The 22015-nt window shown below is 44.5% G+C and overlaps 1 protein-coding gene across 1 annotated transcript in view; it reads left to right on the plus strand.

Annotated features, from left to right (window-relative positions):
- Nucleotides 1-22015, plus strand: part of arhgap42a (Rho GTPase activating protein 42a) — a 533191-nt gene that overhangs the window by 482210 nt on the left and 28966 nt on the right. The window contains exon 17 of the mRNA XM_041199402.1: nucleotides 9767-9872. Coding sequence (XP_041055336.1) covers nucleotides 9767-9872 — 106 coding nt within the window. The remainder of the gene's footprint in view (nucleotides 1-9766; nucleotides 9873-22015) is intronic.

Genomic DNA, 22015 nt, shown 5'->3' on the forward strand with positions numbered 1-22015 from the left:
ATGCGTCTTGCTCTCACTTTCTCCATCTGTCTTTCTGCAGAACAAGATCGCACACAATTGCAAGGAGAGGTCCCAGACCAGGGGTGAAGTGCTGGAACTCAAGTTCCTGTCTCAGTTCGAAAACTGAGCTATTGACCTGGCCAGAGAGGACATGGATGAAAACCCTTGCAGGGATTTTCTAGAGTTGTTGGGGAGGTTTTAAACTAGATTGGCAGGGGCATGGGAACCTGAGGCCAGATTCAGATAGGACAATTTCAGAGCAGGGAGTGAGAGACAGAAGATTAGCTGGTGTCTCTGAAAGACAGAAGAAGCAAAAATTAAAAGGTTTGCAGCACAGGAATTTGGCAATGTTAAAAGGTATTTACTTAAATGCAAGGAGTATAACAAACAAAGCCAATGAACAGAGGACACAGGCAGACATGTGGCAGCATGATATCATTGCTTGGAAACTTGGCTTAAAGAGGGGCAAAAATGGCAGCTCAACATCCCTGGTTATAGAGTTTTCAGGCAGGATAGAGGGGATAAAAAAAGGTGAGGGGTAGCATTATTAGTTAAAGAGTCAATTACAGCTATGAGGAGGGATGATCTACTTAATGAAAGATCAAATGAGGCCATATGGGTTAAGCTCAGGAATAAAAAGGGGGCAGCCACACTACTAGGAGTGTACTATAGACCCCAAATAGTGAGAGGAAGATAGAAGAGCAAATATGTAGGCAAATTTCTGAATGTGAAAACAATAGGGCAATAATAGTTGGGGACTTCAATTACTCTAAAATCAACTGGGATATGATCAGTGTAATAGGCACCGAGGGCACAAACTTCTTGAACTGCATTCAAGAGAACTTTTTTAGCCAGCATGTAACAAGAGTGAGTGCAATTCTATATTTAGTATTCGGGAATGAACCTGAGCAAGTGGATGAAGTAGCAGTAGGTGACCATTCTGGAGATAGTGACCATAATACAGTTAGATTTAATATAATTATGGAAAAGGATAAAGATGGAACAGGAGTAAAAGTTCCAAATTGGGGAAAGACAAATTTTATGAAGCTGAGAGTTGATCTGCCGAAAGTGGACTGGATACAGCTCCTTGAAAAGAAATCAGTGACAGGCAAGTGGGAGGCATTCAAAAGCGAGATTCTACAGGCACAGTGTAGACTTGTCTCCACAAAGAAAAAGGGCAGTACTGCCAAATCTAGAGTCACCAGTTATCTAGAAGCATACAAGGTAAGAAAGCAGAAAAAGAAAGCTTATAACAGTTACAAAAAGTTAATACTACAAAAAGCCTAAAGGAGTATAGAAAGTACAGGGGGTGAAGTAAAAAAAAGTAATTAGGGAAGCAAAGAAAGGATGTGAAAAAATATTGGCAGGTAAAATCGAAGAAAATCCAAAGATGTTTTTTACAGTACATTAAGAGCAAGAGAATAACTAAGGAAAGAGTAGGGTCGATCAGTGAAGTACCTGGTAACTTCTGCTGTGATGCTGAAGATGTGAACAGGGTTCTCAATGAGTACTTTGCTTCCATCTTCACTATGGAGAGGGTGAAGCAGATATTTTAGTTGAAGAGGAGGAATGTGAAATATTAGATACAATAAGCACAGTGAGAGAGGATATACTAGAGGGACTGATATCCTTGAAGGTGGATCAGTCACTAGGGCCAGATGGATTGTATCCCAGGCTGTTGAAGGAAGCCAGGGAAGAAATAGACAATGCTCTGAGGATCATTTTCCAACCCTCACTAGATACAGGCGAGGTACCAGAGGATTGAAGGTCTGTGAACATTGTACCATTATTTAAAAAGGGTGCGAGGGATAAACCAAATAATTATAGGCTGGTCAGTCTGACTCCTGAGGCGAGCTAATTATTGGAATTACTTCTGAGAGACAGGAAAAACTGGCACTTAGAAAGCAACGGATTAATCAGGGAGAGTCAGCATAGTTTTGTTAGGGGAAGATCACGTCTTACGAATTTAATCAAATTTTTTGAGGAAGTAGCAAGGAGGTTTGATGGGGGTAGTGCAGTGGATGTTGTCTACATGGATTTTACTAGAGTATTTGGCAAGGTCCCACATGGCAGACTGGTCAGAAAAGTAAAAACCCATGGGATACAGGGGAATGTGGAGAGTTGGATTCAAAGTTGGCTCAGCAACAGGAAAACAAAGGGTAGTAGTTGATGGATGTTTTTGCGAATGGATAAGGGTTTTCAGTGGCATTCCACAGATCTCAGTGTTAGGTCCCTTGTTGTTTGTTGTATATATTAATGATTTGGACTTGAATGAGGGTGGCATTATTGGGAAATTTGCAGATGACACAAAAATTGCCCTTATAGTTGATAGGATAAAGGAAAGCTGTTGTCTCCAGAATGATATCAATGGTTTGGTTGAGTGGGCGGAAAAGTGGCAGGTGGAGTTCAATCCAGAGAAGTGTGAGGTAATGTATTTGGGGAGGGCAAAGCTAAGGAATACACAATAAATGGGAGGATATTGGGAGAGGTGGAAGAAGTGAAAGACTTTGGTGGGTATGTCCACAGGTCCCTGAAGATGGCAGGACAGGTGGATAAGGTGATAAAGAAAGCATGTGGAATGCCTTTCTTTATTGGGCGAGGTATAGAATACAAAATCAGGGATATAATGATGGAACTGTATAAAACACTGGTTAGACCACAGCTGAATTTTGTGTACAATTCTGGCTGCCACATTACAGGAAGGACATAATTGCCCTGAAGAGAGTACAGAGGAGATTTACAAGAATGTTGCATTCAACAAGAGGGTTTGAAAATTGCAGGTATGAGGAAAGATTGAATAGACTGGGGTTGTTTTCCTTGGAACTGAGGAGGCTGAGGGGTGACCTGATTGAGGTTTACAAGATTATGAAAGGCCTAGATAAAATAGACAGGGATGTCCTGTTTCCCCTAGCTGAGGGGTCAATTACCAGGGGGCACAGATTTAAGGTGATCGGTAGCAGGATTAGGTCAGACATGAGGAAAGACTTCTTCACCCAAAGGGTGGTGGGTGTTTGGAATTCACTGTCTGGTTTGTTGGTGGAGGCAGAAACGCTCAACTCATCTAAAAGGCACCTGGATCTGCACCTAAAGTGCTGTAACCTTCAAGGCAATGGACCAGGTGTTGGAAGGTGGGATTAAAATGGGCAGCTAGGTTTTTAATTTTTTTTCTTTATCAGCCAGTGCAGACATAATGGGCTGAATGGACTCTTTCTGCGATCTAACATTTCCATGGTTCTATTGACCATGCCTGCAGCGACAGTGAGGTTGGTGGCAAACACCCCCAGGATCTTGCACCAGCTCTCAGATAACCATTATTGTGAGTGCATTCTCCTGTTTTAGAGTTGCCTGTCATGCACAAATTATCTCAACTTTCTTCCATAGGAACCTCAGCCAAGTGCCTGACAACCTCAACCAGCCAGCCACTTAGTTCAAGCCTGAGGATACTCGAATGGGGATCGTGAGGACACCACAGCAAAATACCTACAAGCGCTCACCCAGACCCTCCACCAGCACAGAGAGACACACTTCGGTGGGACCTAGTTCTTGAGTAGGCTCTGAGCCACAATTTGGTGAACACAGCACACTGTCTGGTCCACAGCGGGCGGAGGCAGGGACATCCAAGGCAGCCAGCACTTGGAGGGCTGCTGGAGTCCAGAATTCTGCTGGTACCGAGTCCAATGATGAGCCTCCAGACTCGGTCCTAAATCAGTTGGTGGAGCTGCAGCGACAATCATGGAAACATCAGAAAGATATATCAGTGCATTCCTCAGATTGCAACGGATGATGCAAGAGTCTGTCCACATTCAGTCTGAGGTGATAGCGCCAGTACACCAATGCATACTGGTCAACACTGGCAGGGTGGCACTGCCATGGAGACCTTGGTCCAGCACATCGGTCCTCCATTGTTGTAGCCATTGTTGGCACCTGTCAGCGACCTTGTGAGAGGGGGCTGGGCATCTCAATCTCACTCCAGATGCCCTTTCTCCTCAAGGGATCAGCCAGGAGCCTTTGGGCATCCATAGGGATAAGGACTAGCAGATGGACCCCATGGGGCCATCCACCCAGTTGACTCCACAAGTGTCCATCTGATCCCAATCCCCTCTTCCTGTAACGCGAAAACCTCCAGCTCCACAGGCCGAACAGGGGCCACCTGCCTCACAGCAAGACACCCAAAGCAGGCCAGGGTCCTCCAGTGGACACCCAACAAAGTCATCACAGGGGCGTACCAGTCAGCAGGCTGCCTCCACCTCCACTGTGGATGCTGGGGATACACCCAGACAGGATTAGGGTTAGGAAAGTTAAAAATATTTAGGAGCATAACAGTGGCACGGATGTTCACAATATGTATATAATGTTCACGAATGTAAATAGAATTGCACCCATTTCACATCTCTTCTGTATAACTCCTTTTTATGATGAGCTGTGTTGTTGTCAATCAGGTGCGATACCATGGTGCCTCCCCTGATTTATCGCAGATGTCGCTATTGTGGGCCTCTCATCTATGTAGTGTGCCCCTTTTTCAGATCATTCTTGACATCAGTGATGCCTTGACCTTAATGTTAAGTGTGCTTGTGAAAGGAACCTTGTTCACATGTTTTGCAAGGTCATGTCGTGTTTATTCATGTCTCTATAAGATTGAGACAGAGGTGTTCGCCTATCCCATCTGCATTCTTGAAAGGTGAAGGTGTAGTGTACAAGGAGAGATGTGTTTACGCATGGAGAAGGGTCATATATCGTGCAACTCCATGTGCTGTCTGTCTCCTGGCAGGGTTTTCACACTATGAGTCCATACTCAGACCTCGTGTGCGCTCCTAACTGCTAACCTGATTTCCAACTTTGAGTGTACATCTACTAAGCTCACCAATGAGTGGGAGCACCTTGCCACCTCAAGGTACCGAAGCTCTGCCCCTCTCGGTGTCATTGTTGCCTTGTTGCTCGAGCATACAACTTTGATCGTTTCTCAACCTTGTTGTCTGCATTGTGGCTACAAGACTCTTGTCACAGTGTTGAAATGCAATGCTCTGCATCCCATCACCTAAGCACTCTCCAATACGTGTGATGCTAATTGCAAGTGCTGCTTTTTGGCAGTCAACAGAGCCTTTGAACATGCTCTGGAAGTGCACATTGTAGCTTTAGACAATGTTGAGAGGAGCAATTGGATAGGAGTGAGATGTACTGAAGCTGAAGTCTGTTCTTTATTAGCATCGACTCGTTGAGGGCCTCATGGTGTCTGAGCATTTTGGAGTTCACAAAGGTCAGGGCTGGCCATAAGGGCACAATGTGTGTCTTAAAGAGGAGGCATTTTAACACCTGGCACACAAGTAGTTGAACATCATCATTTTCAGGTGATCTATATGCATAGTAAGTTGAAGATAAAAGCGGACCAATATTCCTAACTGAGAGTACTGGATGTTAAAGTGATAGCAAAGAAGGTGATACAGAGTATTGAGTCATCTCTGATTAGATGCACACCTGCGGAACATCCTCAGGTAACACTTGGGCCAAGGCAGCTATCAGTTTCACCATCGACATTACACAGAATGCGTTGTCCCACTGCTAGAGCTGGATCTCCTTGAGGAGCTTTGACAAATTGAAGGCATAAGCTACAAGCTCACTGAAGTTAGTGGAACAGCTCCTGGCTCTTGTGGGCTTCCATTGCAAATGGGTTGCTGGAATGACGCTTGAACAGGCAGCACCTTCTGATGTCTGATGCCGGAACTCCCTCCTCCAGTTAGTACCTCCAGTTAGATACATGCTCCCGAGGCTTTATCATCTTTCAAAGGATCAGGACAACGTGAGCCTGATGTGTAACTATTCACTCTCATATTGAAGTGCATGGTTGAAATGAGAGGAATAGCAATGCTGGTGTTCACGTTGGCCCATGATGGAGGGCATCTGTCCAATAGAGTACTCACTGCAACTTATCATCCCCCTCGTAGAATCTGATGGCTAGGAGGGCCTCACCCCTTCCTTGTTTGGCCCATGCTGTGGCCTATTCCCCTGCAGCGTCGGCTTCCTTGAATTCAATACCCTCGTCCCCTTCGATGTCCTCCTCTCGGGAGGAGACATGTAGTTCCTCCATGTTGACGTCTGGCAAGTCCCCCCACTTTGCAGTGCCAGTTTGTGCAGTGTAGCAAGCCTCAGTGATTCATGAGACTCTCTGGGGACTGTACTGGAGTACTCTGTCAGATCTTCCTAGGCATTGGAATCACATCTTTAAGATGCCTATGGTCTGCACTACCAATGTTCAGGTAGCGGCATGAGCATCGTCGTACCTTTTCTCTGCAGGATTCTCTGGCTGCCGCATGGGCGTCATCAGTCACTTCCTTTGCCAGTACCCCTCGTCATCGAGGAGCCAACCCTGGATCCTGTGTGGCCCCTTTAAAATATCCAGGATGTGCTATCTGCTCAAGATGTATGAGTTGTGGATGCTTCCTTTGTATCTGGCGCAAACCTGCATGATAAGTTTCTTATGGTCACAGAGCAGTGAGTGAATGCATTGAGTGAATGCAAGTCTTTCCTGTTTTTGTGTTGGAGTGCCTGTTGCCAAGGAGCTTTTAGAGCCATGAGTGCAGTCAATGGTACCCTGCACCTGTGGGAATCCGGAAATCGCTGCAAAGCTCTGGCATCCTAACTTGCTCGATCTCCGTTGAAGTTGACATAATTGTGGGCCTTGGCAAAAAGAGAGTCTGTGACCTCATGTATGCGTTTGTGAGTGGATGCTTGAGAGATCCCACAGAGGTCCCTAATAGAGCCCTGAAGGAGCCACTCGTAGAGGTTCAGAGCGGCAGTTACTTTCACAGCCAGTGGCAATGGATTCCCTCCCAGTCCCTGTGGTGCCAATTCTTGGAGAATGTGACAAATTTGAGTCACCAGATCCCTGGACCTGTGGAGGTGTTGGCAACACTGTCTCTTGTTTATTTGCAGGTAAGACATGCGACTCATAGACACCCTCGGCATCTACGCACAACACCTCTGTGAGCCTCATCCTCTGCATCTGGAGGGGTCCCTACTGCCCCTTGGTCTTGAGGTTTTAACTCTTCCCTTTGGCAAGCTTGGCGCCTCTGTTGCAATCTTCTCCTTCTTTCCTGCCTGTATGTAATTATGCAGGCAACAATAAATCCAGGCACCATCTTCCTGATGGCCTCCTCTCCGCAGCATCAGTGAGAAACAGACATGAGTCAGCATCGGCCAGCAAAGGTCCTATTTCTGTCAGTGACTCGTTAGTGAATGTGCGTTCAAGGGCTTTGTTCCAGTGTCAGGAACTAATTGCCCCAAAAATCCAGGCCAGTGGAGGGTTCATTTCAAGGCACCCTGACCACCCCCACCACCACCCCACCACACGCACCACGCGCCCCCCCCCCCCCGCCCTCCACCGAGTGAGTGTGTAAATCCCTCCCATCTTCCTGCAGGAGCTTAATATTCAGGTTTTCCTCCCTCCATGAACCTCTCAATCCTCCCCTTGTATTCCCTTGATCCCATTGTGATTGTGGTGGGTATCCCTTTGTTATCGAACATGGTGAAGTAGATGTGCCTATGCCCCGTGTGGACCTCCCCATCTTGAGGACACTTGCATAATCTAACCACATGTTCAAATTCCTCCACAATACCTTTTCCCCACCTAAAGGCTGCAGATGCCTCCCCTAACTGAGTGTGCCATCTGTAGCCCAGTATGATGCCAGAAACCTGCAAACCAACATGCGTGATGTTGTGACAAAGCCCTGTGCACTACATCCTGGGCACAACTGAGATTGGATTGATATGCCCTCCCCCTGCCTGGACTGGCACAAGGACAGTATTTGCAAGCTCAACATTGAAGCACTTCTTCATTCAGCAATCCTCCCATTGTGACCCAAAGTCGCTTATGTCATTCAGTAACTGATTCTCTCCCCATCTTGGCACTGAGGACGTTTTCCCACTGCACCCCCTCCCCCAGTCATGTGTCAGTGCAAACTTCCCCACTCTTACCCCCAGTGGAGCCCTTGTCCTGTAGCAAATTCTCATGCCTCAGGCCAGTTTCCCCCCTTCCCTAGTGGATACCTTACTCTGCAGCACATTAAAAGCCACCCCTGCCTTATTGCTGGTCTGGTAGGTAGAAACCTGCTTCTGATACCCTGCTGAAAGCAGTGTGTGTGAAGCCTGGCACTGAGTCTGAGTTGCCAGGAGTGCTGGGCAATGCAAGGTAGGTGAACAAATCTCAAAGTCATGAGCGAAGTGCAGGTCACCAGGTGCACATCACTTATGTACTGTGATGAAACACATTGGTTTAATTGGACACCGATGTGCCCTCTTGATCCAGTATGGGAGGATGCTTCTGGCGAGCAGCCCTTACAATAATATGCAAATATATTAAAGTGAATTTTCCAACATGCCACAGCGGGAAATGCGGCCCACCATTGACAGCTGGAGTGTACAATCCCTGACTGCTTTTACAAAGGAGGTAAACTGATTTTTCCGATCTCGCAATATTTTCAGCTCCCATCCGCCATGATGCCCATGGTCACCATCTCAAAGATTGTGGAGAGGATGAGGACAAATAATGCACCGTGTCCATAAAAACAGAGGGTGTCACCTGATAGGACTGTTTCAGTGCTGTGGGAGGAGTGGAAACCTGATGGGAGAAATTCAGACAGGGATTTGAGGGGAGTATTGACACATATGGGAGACTGCAATATTTTCAAGGATATTGGAGAGGAAAGGGAGATTTGAGATAGGATATTTGTAAGGATAGAGGGGTCAAAGGTGGGATTTAGGGGTGCAGGTGATTCCAATGGTTATGAAAGGGAACGGGATAGTTGTTGAAGAGAAACCAATGTAGTCAGCTAGTATATGGGCCAGGAAAGGAAGTTTCAGGATCTGCAGTTTAATGAGAATGGGATCAAGGGTACAGGAGGTGGTTGTTATAGACTAAGTGAGTTTGGAGAGGATATGAGTGACGACAGGAGATAAAGTAGAGAGAGATGTGGATGCAAAGCTAGATCAAGGGGAACCTATGGCAGGTTTGGTTTGAGGAATAAGAGAAAATAGGAAGGTCAAATGATTTGGATAGTCTCAGTACTAGTGACAACAATATTCACGAGCTCTCTGACTTGATGGTGATGAATGAAAAAAGAAATAAATAAAATGAGATTTCATTTGTGGAAAGGGAGAAGACAGAGAGATTTTAAGAAGCAATTGGTAGTGGAGGAAAGAAGGCAGTGATTTATATATTGTAGGTATTAACTTAAAACTTTTTTGGAAATGATAACATTTCTAAAACTTTGGGACGACTACTGGAGAATCAAATATAATTGTGTCATGGGGAAAATTCAATTAGTAAAGTAGTAGTTCATCCATTGTCAGTTTGCAGATGGGTTATTGAGCAATTTCCATTTTCCTGTAAATTGATTAGATTGTTGTACCTGTCAAGAGGAAACGAGTGGTTGTATTAGGCCATAGATAGTCATTATTTTAAAATATATTCTTCTTTAAACAAAAGGTATTTGTGTAAAAGCAAAATACTGCGGATGCTGGAAATCTAAAAGAAAAACAGAAAATGCTGGAAAAACTCAGCAGGTCTGACAGCATCTGTGGAGAGAAAAACACAGTTGATGTTTCAAGTCCATATGACCCTTCAGGGTCAACTGTGTTTTTCTCTCCACAGGTGCTGTCAGACTTGCTGAGCTTTTCCAGGTATTTGTGTAAAACTGAAATATTAATTTATCTCCTAATATTTCTAGCATTTCAAAAATTATTAATACACTGAATCTATTATACTTTTCTACAGAGTCAGATGACCAGAATTATAGAGTTCGTGCTGTTCACGCACTGGTTTATAAACTGCCAGAAAAGAACAGAGAGATGCTCGACCTTTTGCTAAAGCATTTAGTGAAGTGAGTATTTGTATCTTTCTTTAGCCATTACAAGTCTTCTGCCAATGGCGATCATGCTAATCTTAATTTATATTACATTTTAGAAATCTAATTTAACAGATTTAAAATGTAATTTCCTATTCCTTGACACTTCATAATTTTTCTGTCTGGTGACATTGAAAATCACTCCAGTAATATTTAGCAATTGATAAAGGATACCTTGGTGTGAATTGGTTGGTGTAATCTATAAATCGAAGGATACAGGTAATGTCAGTAATGGCAAGATTGAGGTTTGAGTAAATTAGTAACGTCCATATCTTCCTCCAATCAAATTAATCTTCAAGTCGCCAGCTCAAGTCTTAGTTTTAAAGTTTGTTCTAAAGTAAAAGCTGCAGTATTTATTGTTTCAGCGGGTTAGTCCTCAAAGCATATATTATTGCTTTTGTTGTGGTAAAAACAACCACTCAAATCCTTAAGCTGTGAGTAACCAAGTTCTTTTATTTACAAGCATATGCTGGAAGGGCACAACCTGGTTCTACAGAGTGTCTCCCCGATACAAAGGCTGTGTTACATATTTATATCTTTTTAGTGATCACGTTTCGTTATACAGCTTAGTACAACCTGCAGTTACATACTTAATGAGCAGAATTATACAGGCTGCAAATGTCTCTTTTATCTTACTTGGAGACTGGGAAATGCCTCGATTCTAATGCCTCCCAGTGTGTGCTCTTATCACTCTAACATTTGTTTACTGATCCTGTGAAGGTCATTAGCTTTATGACTTGTGATTGTTAGTTGGGTTCCCACAGTACGATAACCCACCATGCCTATGTGTTGGCTATATATCCCATCGTGCTTAGAAAGAACCCTAATAACTACATTTGTTTATCCTAAAGCTATTAATACGTGCCCATCCTAATCAGTTACCCCAGTTCAGTCCTTTTTTTTAGACACCTGGTCAGGTACTATCTGGCTCACGTGGGATATTTCCAAGACCCTCTGCCCACCAGTAGCTCTAGGGATCCTACTCGATTCTAGTGGGCTTCGGGTCTGTTACCGTACTGTTCTCTTAGAGCTTTGCCTAAGTCCTAATGACCTAAGCTTGGCCCGGAACTATAATTTCATTAAACTGCAACGTCTTCATAAATATTTTGTTTATATCAGAGATTTGCAGTGAAATCAGAGCTGAATTGGCACTTCCGAACAAACCCTCTACATCGCCCAAGAAACTCCACCCCTTCCTTTTATTGCACTCTGGCATTGGGTGTGTTCGGCAGCCTCTTCCCTTGCCTGAGGCCGCTTCTCCCCCTTTCTCAAGCAAGCCCTTGCTCAGCAGCCATCGATAAGTTACCCACATATGGCTGATCCAGTAGGTAGAGACCTGCCCGTGAACCCCTCTAAAAATGATGCAGTGCTGTCTGTGAAGTCTGGCACTGATGACTGCGAGTGCTGACTGAAGCAAGGTAGGCAAACAAACCTTGAAGTCTCAAGCAAGGTGGTGCCCGCCAAGTGGACGCCTTATATGTGCTGTTGTGAAACACATCGGCGTATTTTCCCGCTGATGTGGGCAGACGATCCAGCGGTGGGGGGTGAGTTCAGCAGGCTGGTCTTATAATGATATGCTCATGTATTACAATGAGGTCCCCAACGTCCGATGGTGGGGAATGTGGCTTGCCATCGACGGGCTAAACGGACAATCGCAAACTGGTTTCATGACGTCATGAAACCGATTTTTGGCCTTGTCCATATTGTCTGCTCATGCTACCGAACACGCCCAATGCCAGCGTGCAATAAAAATCCCGGCCTACCGCTCTCTCATGTGTATGAACTTGTATCCAGATTAAAAGTCCCACATGTTTATCAACACATTCATTATCTTAGATGGCATCATAGTTTTTCAAAAGTAACTTGCCAGAAGGTCTGATACACATTGGTCAGTGTGTTCCTAAATGGGTTAAGTCAATTTTTTTTAAAAGGTAAAATAAAACCATGATAATGCTATGGCATTGAAAATAATCCTTAGGTAATAATTAATAATTCTTAGATTCTTAAAGCTACTAGAAATGTTGTTACATTTGTGGCTACCTCTAAATAGAAGCACAAGGGTTCACTCTGCTTGAGGTGTAATGGATTAATTCAGCAGCCTGAAAGCTGAAGGTGCTGCTGGAAAGAGTTAACTCCCTGCTAGTTTGGAACCTGCTGTATCTTCATTAGAATATCTTTGATTTGTGACTTTTGGCCGGAAACCTCAACTTGAACCTTATAACTCAATACATTGGTTTGGCTAATTATGCTTTCCTTTAATCTGACTCACAAGTTTCAATGTGAGTTTTTTAACTCAAAAGTGCTGAAACGCCGCACACAAATGACAATTTAGGGAGGAAAACACATTAAAGCTCACATACAAAATCTTCATTGCACACAAACGCACACATATATCACACAACTAAAGATATGAATATTTCCATTCTTATAACATTTATCGTAACAACTTGAAGTTTCATTCAAAGTATGAAAATTTTAAGTAACAGTTGGGGGGGGGATAAAGGGATCTTCGAGAGTTCCACCTACAGGCACAATCAAAATGATTGAAGCTCATATTTTCTCTGCCCCCTGCCTGTCCCTGCTTATTATCCCCATGGGGTACCCTCTCTCTCTCTCTCTTACCCTCATCTCCTTCCCCCCTCACCCCAGAAGAAAAGCTTTAGTGACTTAGCCACTTAATTTTTTTTTCCTTTTAAGTTATTTGCCAAAAATTCAGCGGGGGATCCTTTGGGCCTCTACTCTAAATTTTTGCCCGCCATGGTTGATATGTTTATAGTCCGACCACTATTGCTTTCTTACTAGGATACAGATCCCTTCCCATTCCATGGTTTTCTCACTACATCAGGCACTAGGAAACAGTCAATACCTGGTTTACCGCATTGGTTTTCTCACTACACCGGACAGTAGGAAGCGGTCAATACCATTTCACTGCTCCAGTTTTCTCAGTACACTGGTCACTTGTTTTACTACACCAGTTTTCTCAGAACTCTTTCTAGAAAATGGTTTGTACTACATATGGCCGTTGGTTAAGTGGCGCCACACTGTCTTTAGCTACTCCACTCAGACCCATACTCTGCTTCAGATCCTCAAACCAGCCCACCAGCTTACTGTCTCGAACACTGGCCGCCCTATCTAATGGGTGGTAAATAATATACTCACTTGTCCTCTGCTATCAACATTTGATCTGGAGACGATGACCAATATTGTGAGGATCCTGCTGACTTTGCCAATTGTTGTGGTAAAAACAACCACTCGAATCTGTAGGCTGGAAGTAACCAAGGACTTTTATTTACAAGCATATGCTGGGAGGACATAGCCTGGTTCTACAGAGTGTCTCCCCTATACAAAGGCTGCGTTACAAATTTATATCTTTCAGTTATCACATTTCACTATATTGCCTAGTACAACCGCCCGTTACATCCTAATGAGCAGAATTATATTGGCTGTAGATGTCCCTGTCATCTCACTGAGAGGCTGAGAAATGCCTCGGCTTTAACGCCTCCAAGTCTGTGCACTTATCACTCTAACATTGTTTTACCCATCCTGTGAAAGTCATTAAGTTTTATGACCTGTGGTTGTTAGTTGAGTTCCCACGGTATGATAACCCACCATGCCTATGTGTTGGCTATATTTCCCATCACACTTAGAAAGAACTCTTATAACTACATTTGGCTATTCTAAAGCTATGAATACACGTCCACCCTAATCAGTAACCTCACTTTACTTTCAACGTTAAAATTTAAATACTCTTAGAAATAATTTCTTGATTGACATTTGGCCATGCTATGAAAAACTGTGACTCAAATTTGATAAGGCTTCAAAAAAAGAATGCTAGCCACTTCATATTTGCTCCTTAATGAATTAGCAGTGTTTACTAAATGCAGTATGTATGTTACAGAGAATAATATGACTGGAAACTAGTTACAAAGCTATAACTAAAATAGTATTTTGTTTATGGTAATACATGTAGTCTTTGCTTTTCATGTTGGTGACCTTTTGTGATTCAAGTTTACCAATTGAGTTCATGCCTTGAGTTAAATAATTTTGTCCTTAGTTTTGTTAGTTTTTTTCATCAGTTTATGAGCTTCAAAAGCAGGTCTTAAGAAAGAAAGAGCCCTCAAAATGACTTCTGCACTTACAAACTGGAAAACTGGCTTTTATTCTTTTGCATCAAGTAGATAAGGAAAAAGACAGTCAATACAGTTGATTACAAACTCTCACATCTAAATAAACAGCCACCAGTAGATCTAGAAATAATTGACATATATTACCCAGACTTTAACAACATAATCTGATCAGGATAGTCCTAATACAGAACACTTGTCAAACCACTGGCATGCTTTATGTATGTGTTAAGAAACTTGCTGACCCTTGATAAAGAAGTTTACCTGTTCTGAGATGTGGGTAATGTTGGCAAGGCCACATTTATTGCCAATTAATTGTAGGCCTTTTGCTACAGTGATTGCTTTCACAACTGAGTGTCTTGCCAGGTCAGGTCAATAGGCATTTTGGTTATCGACCTGAAACATTGGGCCAGATTTTCGCCCCGAAGGTGGGTAGTTCAAGTCAGGATATTTCCTGGCTCGGCGCACCCAACTCACGATAAAATGCCTTGAATGGAGTGATTTTTGTTCTGGGGGTTTCAGGGACTGTTGCAGGATGGAGTCAAGCCCGTGATCCCTGGACACAGATTGAAGATAGCCACAGGGGCTGCCAAGTGCCGAGGCAGGATGTTTAAAAGACCCATCTTGGTTCTTTTCTACTTAATCCCAATTGATTTGTTAAATATTGGCCGTCTAGCCCTCATCCCTTACCCCTCATTACCCCTAACCAGTTTAAGATTGTCCGTGTGGCACATTTGCATGTACTGGAAGCTACATATATTAATACACATGGCCTTGTTCTTTGCAGACAGAAAGAACATGTACGCACATTGTGCCTTTTTCAGTTAAACAAAATAAGTGACAGCCATTTGCTGGTTCATTCCTCAAGGCAATGTTTTGATGAATCAGAGTCAAACTGCCTGGTTTAAATTTCAAACAATGCCTGGCAGTTAACTGCCAATCACCATCAACTGGTGCATCCTCTGCCAATCCTAGTCCATTTGCCAACCAAGCATTATTCTCTCCTCTTACAGCATAAATTTGTTGTTTTCCCTTACATTGTATTCTTGCGAATTGTCCTGATAAGTGCAAGACAAAAAACTTCAACAAAATGCAGCCTTCAGCAATTTCATAAACTATTTATGCTGTATGGAAATTACTATAGCTAGCTCAAGTTTCCTTTGGAAATAGTCCTGTAACAAATCATCCTTATAATATCTCACAAATCTTGAATCTGCAAAATTGTTATGCCATTTTTTTATTATGAATTTCTGTATTTCAATTTATGGTTGAAGTAACTACTGTAAAGCTGCCTTTGTGTTTACCTACCTCACATCAGCGTTGGTACTATGGCATCTCAGTTTTGCGTGCTCCTCAACCTGGACTGCAGAAAAAAGCCTATCCTCCGACCAACTTTACTTCGTTACTTCCCAAATTAACCTGGTTTATAATTAAATTGCAAAATGTATAAAATTGCAAAGTATAATACAACATCAGGACAGAATGTAGATCTTTAAAATGGGGATTAAATTGCATCTGTGTGTCTTGGTTCAATTACCCTAGCCTGTAGGCATAAATTGGTTTTGACTCCCCTTATTTGACACCATGACAGTTTATAAATATTAACATGAAAAGGTCAGTTTTAATTGTGATCAGTCACTGTAGAGGATGGTATATACAGTTACCCATCCATTTAGGCCCTCTTGGTCTTAGTTTGAACTTCTATTTTGTCTTCCCCTTTCCTTCATAAAGTATTCAAATGCTTTCTGGAGTACATTACCAGAAAGCTGATAGGTTCTTTGTGCCTAACACAAGGTGCAGAATCTTCTACTGCTGCCAGGAGTGTGAGAAAAAATGAGCGGCAACCTTGATTCTGCGGGAGGCCAAAATTTGGAATCCCGATGGTGGGATGAACTTTTGGAATTAGGTTCTCTAAAATTTAATGGTGGAAAGCCCTTTTGCAGGCGTCTGCATCTTATGTATGCTCATTAAAACCCCAGCCTGCCAGAATTAAGTACCCTTTCCCAATTAAGTGCTCAATCAGCAAGAAGTAAGTGCCTTCAGAAACCCAACTACGTATAAGTGGCTTGCAGCTGGCGAGGTCTTCGTCTTCCTGGTGAGTACCCACTGCTTTCATCTTTTTGCATAGCGTTTGTCCAGGCCAGCCCATTGTTCAAATCGACTAGGGGCAGTCCATTGGGGTGACATGCCAAGGTTGGTGTTCTATCTGTGACAAGGAGCCTGGCCAAGGAGGTAGTGTGGCCAGGGAAGGCATGAAGGGAATAATGTGCACAGAAGTAGGCATGCTGTGCAGGCAAGGGTGTACAGGGAATGCAACAAGGGTGTTAAGTTAAAGTGATTAGTGCTGAGAAAGGGGGCAGATTAGCGGGGAGGGAGGCTGGATGATGGATGAACCTAAAGGGCGGGGTCACTGATGTCAATGTAAGGGTCCTGGGCATTGAACTAAGGGTACTGTGAAGCTGCTGGGACAAGTAACAGTGATAAGGGGGAATGAAATATGATATGCTGGGTGTTCCAGGGTCATAAGAGGGAGGTCACTGGCATCATGGAGGGGTGGGGGACAGTGGTGTTCTGGGAGGGTGAAGGAGCACGTGGCGGTTGAAGGGTCAGGATGGGAATGGGGACAGTGACGGGTGTGTGTTGGTGGGGAGAGCAGGCATATAATTGGTGGCAGTAATGGGTCGAAGGTTATGGGGGAGGCTCAAGGGTGATAGAGAGGAGGGGTATTATAACATTCAGACTTTTAAAGGTAATGGGAGGAAGGTAGTGAGTGATGGGGGCGGGTCGAATGTGGACGTCGAAAAGTAATATTCACCATTCTCTCTACCTCAAGATCATAATGCAGTTCCTTGCTAGTACTGAGCACATGCAATGGGAGGAAGGTCACTTCAGATGTGAGGAGTTAAGGGTCAGCTCCATGGGCTGACTGAAGCCAAATTCCTCACAACATTGAGTGAACATGATGAGAATGTTACTGGGCTGTGGTTTCCTTTCGGTATGGAATCCCTCAGAACGCCAGTTTTGCCCCCACTTTCATGGCTCCCACTATGATCCCGCCAAGGTTGAGTGATGCATTTAGGTGTATGCTGATGGACAACTCATGTTCACCAAGGTGGGTAGGAGGGTTAGTGGGGGCAACCAACAATGAGCTGTACTGGATCCTCCAGTGTCCTGAGTGGAATGGCCTGGCTGCTAAAGGTTTGGATGAGTCGTGAATGATGTAAAGGCTGATATCTCAAGGGTGATGGCAAGCACCTCAAAGTGAGTGAAGGAGGTTACATATATATGGCTTCCATTATATAGGTCAAAGATCCAGTCTCCAAGCGCATGTCTGCAAAAAGGAGACCAGAACTAGTCCGTGGTCCTCCAAGATGGCCTTAACCATTGTGGGGTGCGTGTAGAACAGGCCTCCACCAAAGATAGGAGTAGGCCTTTGTTTTTTATTCATTCATGGAATGTGGGCATCACTGGCTAGGCCAGCATTTATTGCCCAACCCTTGTCCTTGAGAAGGTGGTGGTGAGCTGCCTTCTTGAATCGCTGCAGTCCATGTGGTGTATATACACCAACAATACTATTAGGAAGGGGGTTCCAGGATTTTGACCCATCTACAGTGAATGAACGGGGATATATTTTCAAATCAGGATTGTGTGTGGCTTGCAGGGAAACTTCCAGGTGGTGGTGTTCCAATGCATCTGCTGCCCTTGTCCTTCTAGTTAGTAGTGGTCATGGGTTTGGAAGGTGCTGTCTAAGGAGCCTTGGTGATTTCCTGCAGTGCATCTTGTAGATTGTACACACTGCTGCCACTGTGCATTGGTGGTGGAAGGAGTGAATGTTTGTGGATGGGGTGCCAATCAAGTGGACTGCTTTGTCCTTGTTGGTGTCAAGCTTCTTGCATATTGTTGGAGCTGCACTCATCCTGGCAAGTGGAGAGTATTCCATCACACTCCTGACTTCTGCCTTGTAAATAGCTTTGGGGAGTCAGGAGGTGAGTTACTCGCCACAGAACTCGCTGCCTCTGATGTGCTCTTGCAGCTATAGTATTTATATGGCTAGTCCAGTTCAGTTTCCAGTCAGCAAGGGTCACAAATGCTATGGGCCTGAGGGACATTTTCCAGGAAAAAGCTGACTATATATTCCATGCAAAATGCTCACAGATCCACAGAACAGTAGCCAATCCGGCAGCTCTACTGGCTGTGGCTCACCTGGGGAGGTACAGACAGAGGGAGGTCCAGGGTCACGGGCAACAAATTCCATGTGGTGGTGGTTGGGGAGGGTCCTGTTCTGCATGATGATGGCACCCAAGGGCAGCAGCGGCGGCAGCAAGCATTCGTTTGCAACCGGATACATTGGAGGCTTTGCAGCTGCATCGAGATGAGTGAGAGGCAATACTGAAGACAAGTACACACATTATGGGAAGCAGTCACACAGATATGCCAGCTCCTGCATGATGAACTGCATCTGCAGGGATTGGGAGGCAATATCATGCCTGTGATGTTGAACTTCTGTGCAAGCAGCTCATTCCAAAGACTGGGGACTTATATGGCATACCCCAATCGGCCACAAATAAATGCATCAGGGAGGTAACAGCAAGATTCATCAACAGAAAAGAGCTTCACTCCCTTGATGTGCAGCTAGTTTGCGATCAACAGGGACATATCCTGCAGGTGTGTGCTCGCTATTCTGGAAGCTCACGCAATTCCTTCATTCTGCCTGACTCCCGGTGGTCGCAAGTGTTCACTCCACCTTATTGGCTGCAGGGCTGTTTCATGGCTAACAAGAGATGCTTACAAAAGAGCTGGCTGATGACCCCCTTAAGGAATCCACAGTCTGAGGCAGAGGAGAGGTACAACGCAGCCCCTGCATCCACAAGGGCCACCGTAGAGCAGACCTTTTGGCTTCTGAAGATGAGGTTCTGGTGCCTAGACTGGTCAGGTGGAGCTCTTGGGTACCCTCTGGACCATGTGTCCAAGATAGTCGTGGTATGCTGTGCCCTGCACAACCTCACTCAGCAAAGGGTTGAGGAATTTGTAGAGGGAGATGCCTCCTCAGGCGATGAGGACGAAGGGGAAGACGATGACAACGATGAGGGAGGGGATGGTACCAAAGCTGCAGAAGCCAGGGCAACGGTGTGATGCGGCAGACAGACCCAAGATAATTTCATTGCAGCAAAATTTGAGGCCGAATAAGGAAACACTTTAGCTACTCACCTTTTTGGGTTCCTTTCTGATGATGCTTGGGAGAAATGGGTTTCCTCGAGGGAGCTGGACTTTTATGTTTTGTTTCAGTGATCTTTTGATCTGTTTTTTGCAATAAATTTTACTTTGCGACTCTTAAGCTACTGGCTTTGTGTTTCTGTGACAAAGCCTCCTGGAGATTACGGCAATCTGCAGTACGCAGTGGGGACTGCACAAACAACACTACATTGTCAGTGGCAGCATGTCCAGGTTCTTAATCTGCATCAAAACACACATCGCCTGGACAGTGCGTATCTGCAGGGAGAAATGCCCCTTTCTCTTCCCATCAGAAATCACAAATGCATGCTGCAGTGGGTGCCTCAGGATACAATGGGATGCAATACACTCAAGTCTCCGTGAGACATTCAGCAAATAGGGTCATTGCCTTGCCTGGGTAACATTAATAAGAGAAATACCTACAGGTGTAATGCCTTAGCTGCAGATGGCTCTCAGGCATCATTATCTGTGGTTTTTTTTTCAGTATTTGAACAGCAGCTGCAGGCCTACAAGATGCCTAGCGCTTGGCCTAAATAGCCAAGTGGTTATGGTACTGGGTTTGTAACCCCCAGATCAAGAGTTCAAATCTCACAATGGCAAACTATGAAACAATGTAACTTCATCTGAAACAGATGGAAACAGGTTTACTCAAAAGAGTATCAAGAGTTCAAATCTCACAATGGCAAACTATGAAACAACGTAACTTCATCTGAAACAGATAGAAACGGGTTTGTACTCGAAAGAGTTACAAGATGCCTAGCAAGTCTCTGATTTCACAATTGATGGCTAAGTTTGGGCTACCCCGTGGTGAAATTCCTCCAAGAGGGCATCAGATAGGGCCACATAACATGTGCAGCGAGCACAGATCCACATCAAACAGATGTGAAAGTTTAAGCTTCATGGTGCCCTTCAATAAACATTATTATAGTACCAAATAACAGCCCAAGCAAACACCGAGACATGACATTAAAGTACGATCATTAAATTAATAAGTGCTTTACATATTTACATTGCATGTACCTGTGGCCCCCTGTGTGATTTCAAAACCCTTTAATCTTTCTTTTCCTACCAGGACACCTAGGTGCAGCCCTGACACCCACAGCTGAGGTGGAGGCAGCCTTCTGGCTGATTGGTTGAGATAACCTTGGCAGGCCATCCTCTGGTGTTCCAAAGCCTGGGGGGTCCTGGGCCGTTGGGGGTCTCCTGCACAGCTGTAGTGGCAGTCCTCAGCCTGACCTGCTGGAGGTGATGGGGTCACTGGCAAAGAGGAAGTGGAGAGTCAGGGGACCCTTGAAGTGTCCTGGGATGAAGACCCCTGGATGCCTGACAGTCGCTTCTCCTCCCTGCCGGTATGTGATGCCACCTTCCTGACTCCATGAGGAGAAGGAGCAGCTGGAGGGAGGTCAATGTTCCATGCCCCCTTCTCGTCTAGCCATTGATTCAATGCATCCAAGGCTCAGGCGATGGAGTGAAAGTCTGAGTGAGTATCAGGCAGATATTGATCTGCTGGACCTGGCTTGCTGTGGTAGCCACCACTTGTTTCATGAGCCATGAGCTCACTGGCCATAACTATGACAACAGGCAGAACTTGGACAGATTTCTCCACCCTTCGTTCAAGCCTGTGTATGGACTCTGGCTACTCTGCCAAATGCTTCCCTGCTTGTCTCTTTGCATCCCCATCATGTTATTGATGGTCAATTCCAGAGGTTCTTCATCTACATGGGATTCAGCAGGGGCCTTGTCTCTAGCAGTCCTGTGAGTGTCAGAGACCTAGGCTGCCACAGTCTCCTACACGTGTCTGTGATGTGTTCACCAGTTTGTCACTCTGAGCCTACTCCAGATACCTACTGAGGTGAATGTCTCTGCATTGGTGGAGGGTGCAGAAGAAAGCCATGAAGCCATGACAGTGCACCCTCTGACGGTTCTGCATCATCCTCCTCAGAGGTGGATCTGGAGGTGGGGGGGTAGCTGTCTCCTCCTCTTGAGCAACTTGATGCCAGAAGCTGCAGTGGAAAATAAAAATAATTAGTTGCACCTTGATCAATGACCGTTTTCTCAAGTATGTTAAAATCATTATTGCTGCATGTCCAGCTGTGAAGACCAAGCAGGTGGTATCCTCACTGGATGGCTGGGTAAGCCCAGCCTCCCCTTCAGCAGAGGCACATTCCCAATCTTCACTGGCTAATTCAGCTGCCTTCTTCTCAAAGGGGATCAGGATCCAAATGTCCATAACTTCACCATCCGTCTGGAATGCTCCCTTTTATTGTTGGTGGTTTTCTCCAGCAGACAAAGATAAGCATTGATTGACATGTGTCATGAAAAGATATTATTGCCTACGATATTATTGGAAATTATTTTTTAAAATATAGTTCTAGTGGGGTCTGTGTCTATGTGTGTCTTAATTGGATTAAAACCAGCTAGCCTGGGTGCTTTGATGTATAGTGGTTTTGAGGTGTTAATTAGGTAAACATAAGGAGGGAAGAAGGTAATGTTTAAATTTGCATTTGTTAAAAGAAACCGTTCAAGACTACGGGTGAAATCTCACACCTAGCTAGAAGACATCAGACAATGTGTTTCTTTTTTTCAGCTTCTTAATAAAACTAGTAGAATGAAAGGACATTATTGTTAGAAGAAGTAAAATTAAAAGGCTAGTGATACAATGGAAAATTTACATTCAAAGAGAAAGATAAAGGAGAAAGGAGATTTGTGTGTAAGGTAGAAGCATTTTAAGATTCAATAAGTGTGAGCAGCCTCAAGCCTGTA

Source organism: Carcharodon carcharias, chromosome 11, assembly GCF_017639515.1.
Source record: "Carcharodon carcharias isolate sCarCar2 chromosome 11, sCarCar2.pri, whole genome shotgun sequence".
Classification (NCBI taxonomy): domain Eukaryota; kingdom Metazoa; phylum Chordata; class Chondrichthyes; order Lamniformes; family Lamnidae; genus Carcharodon; species Carcharodon carcharias.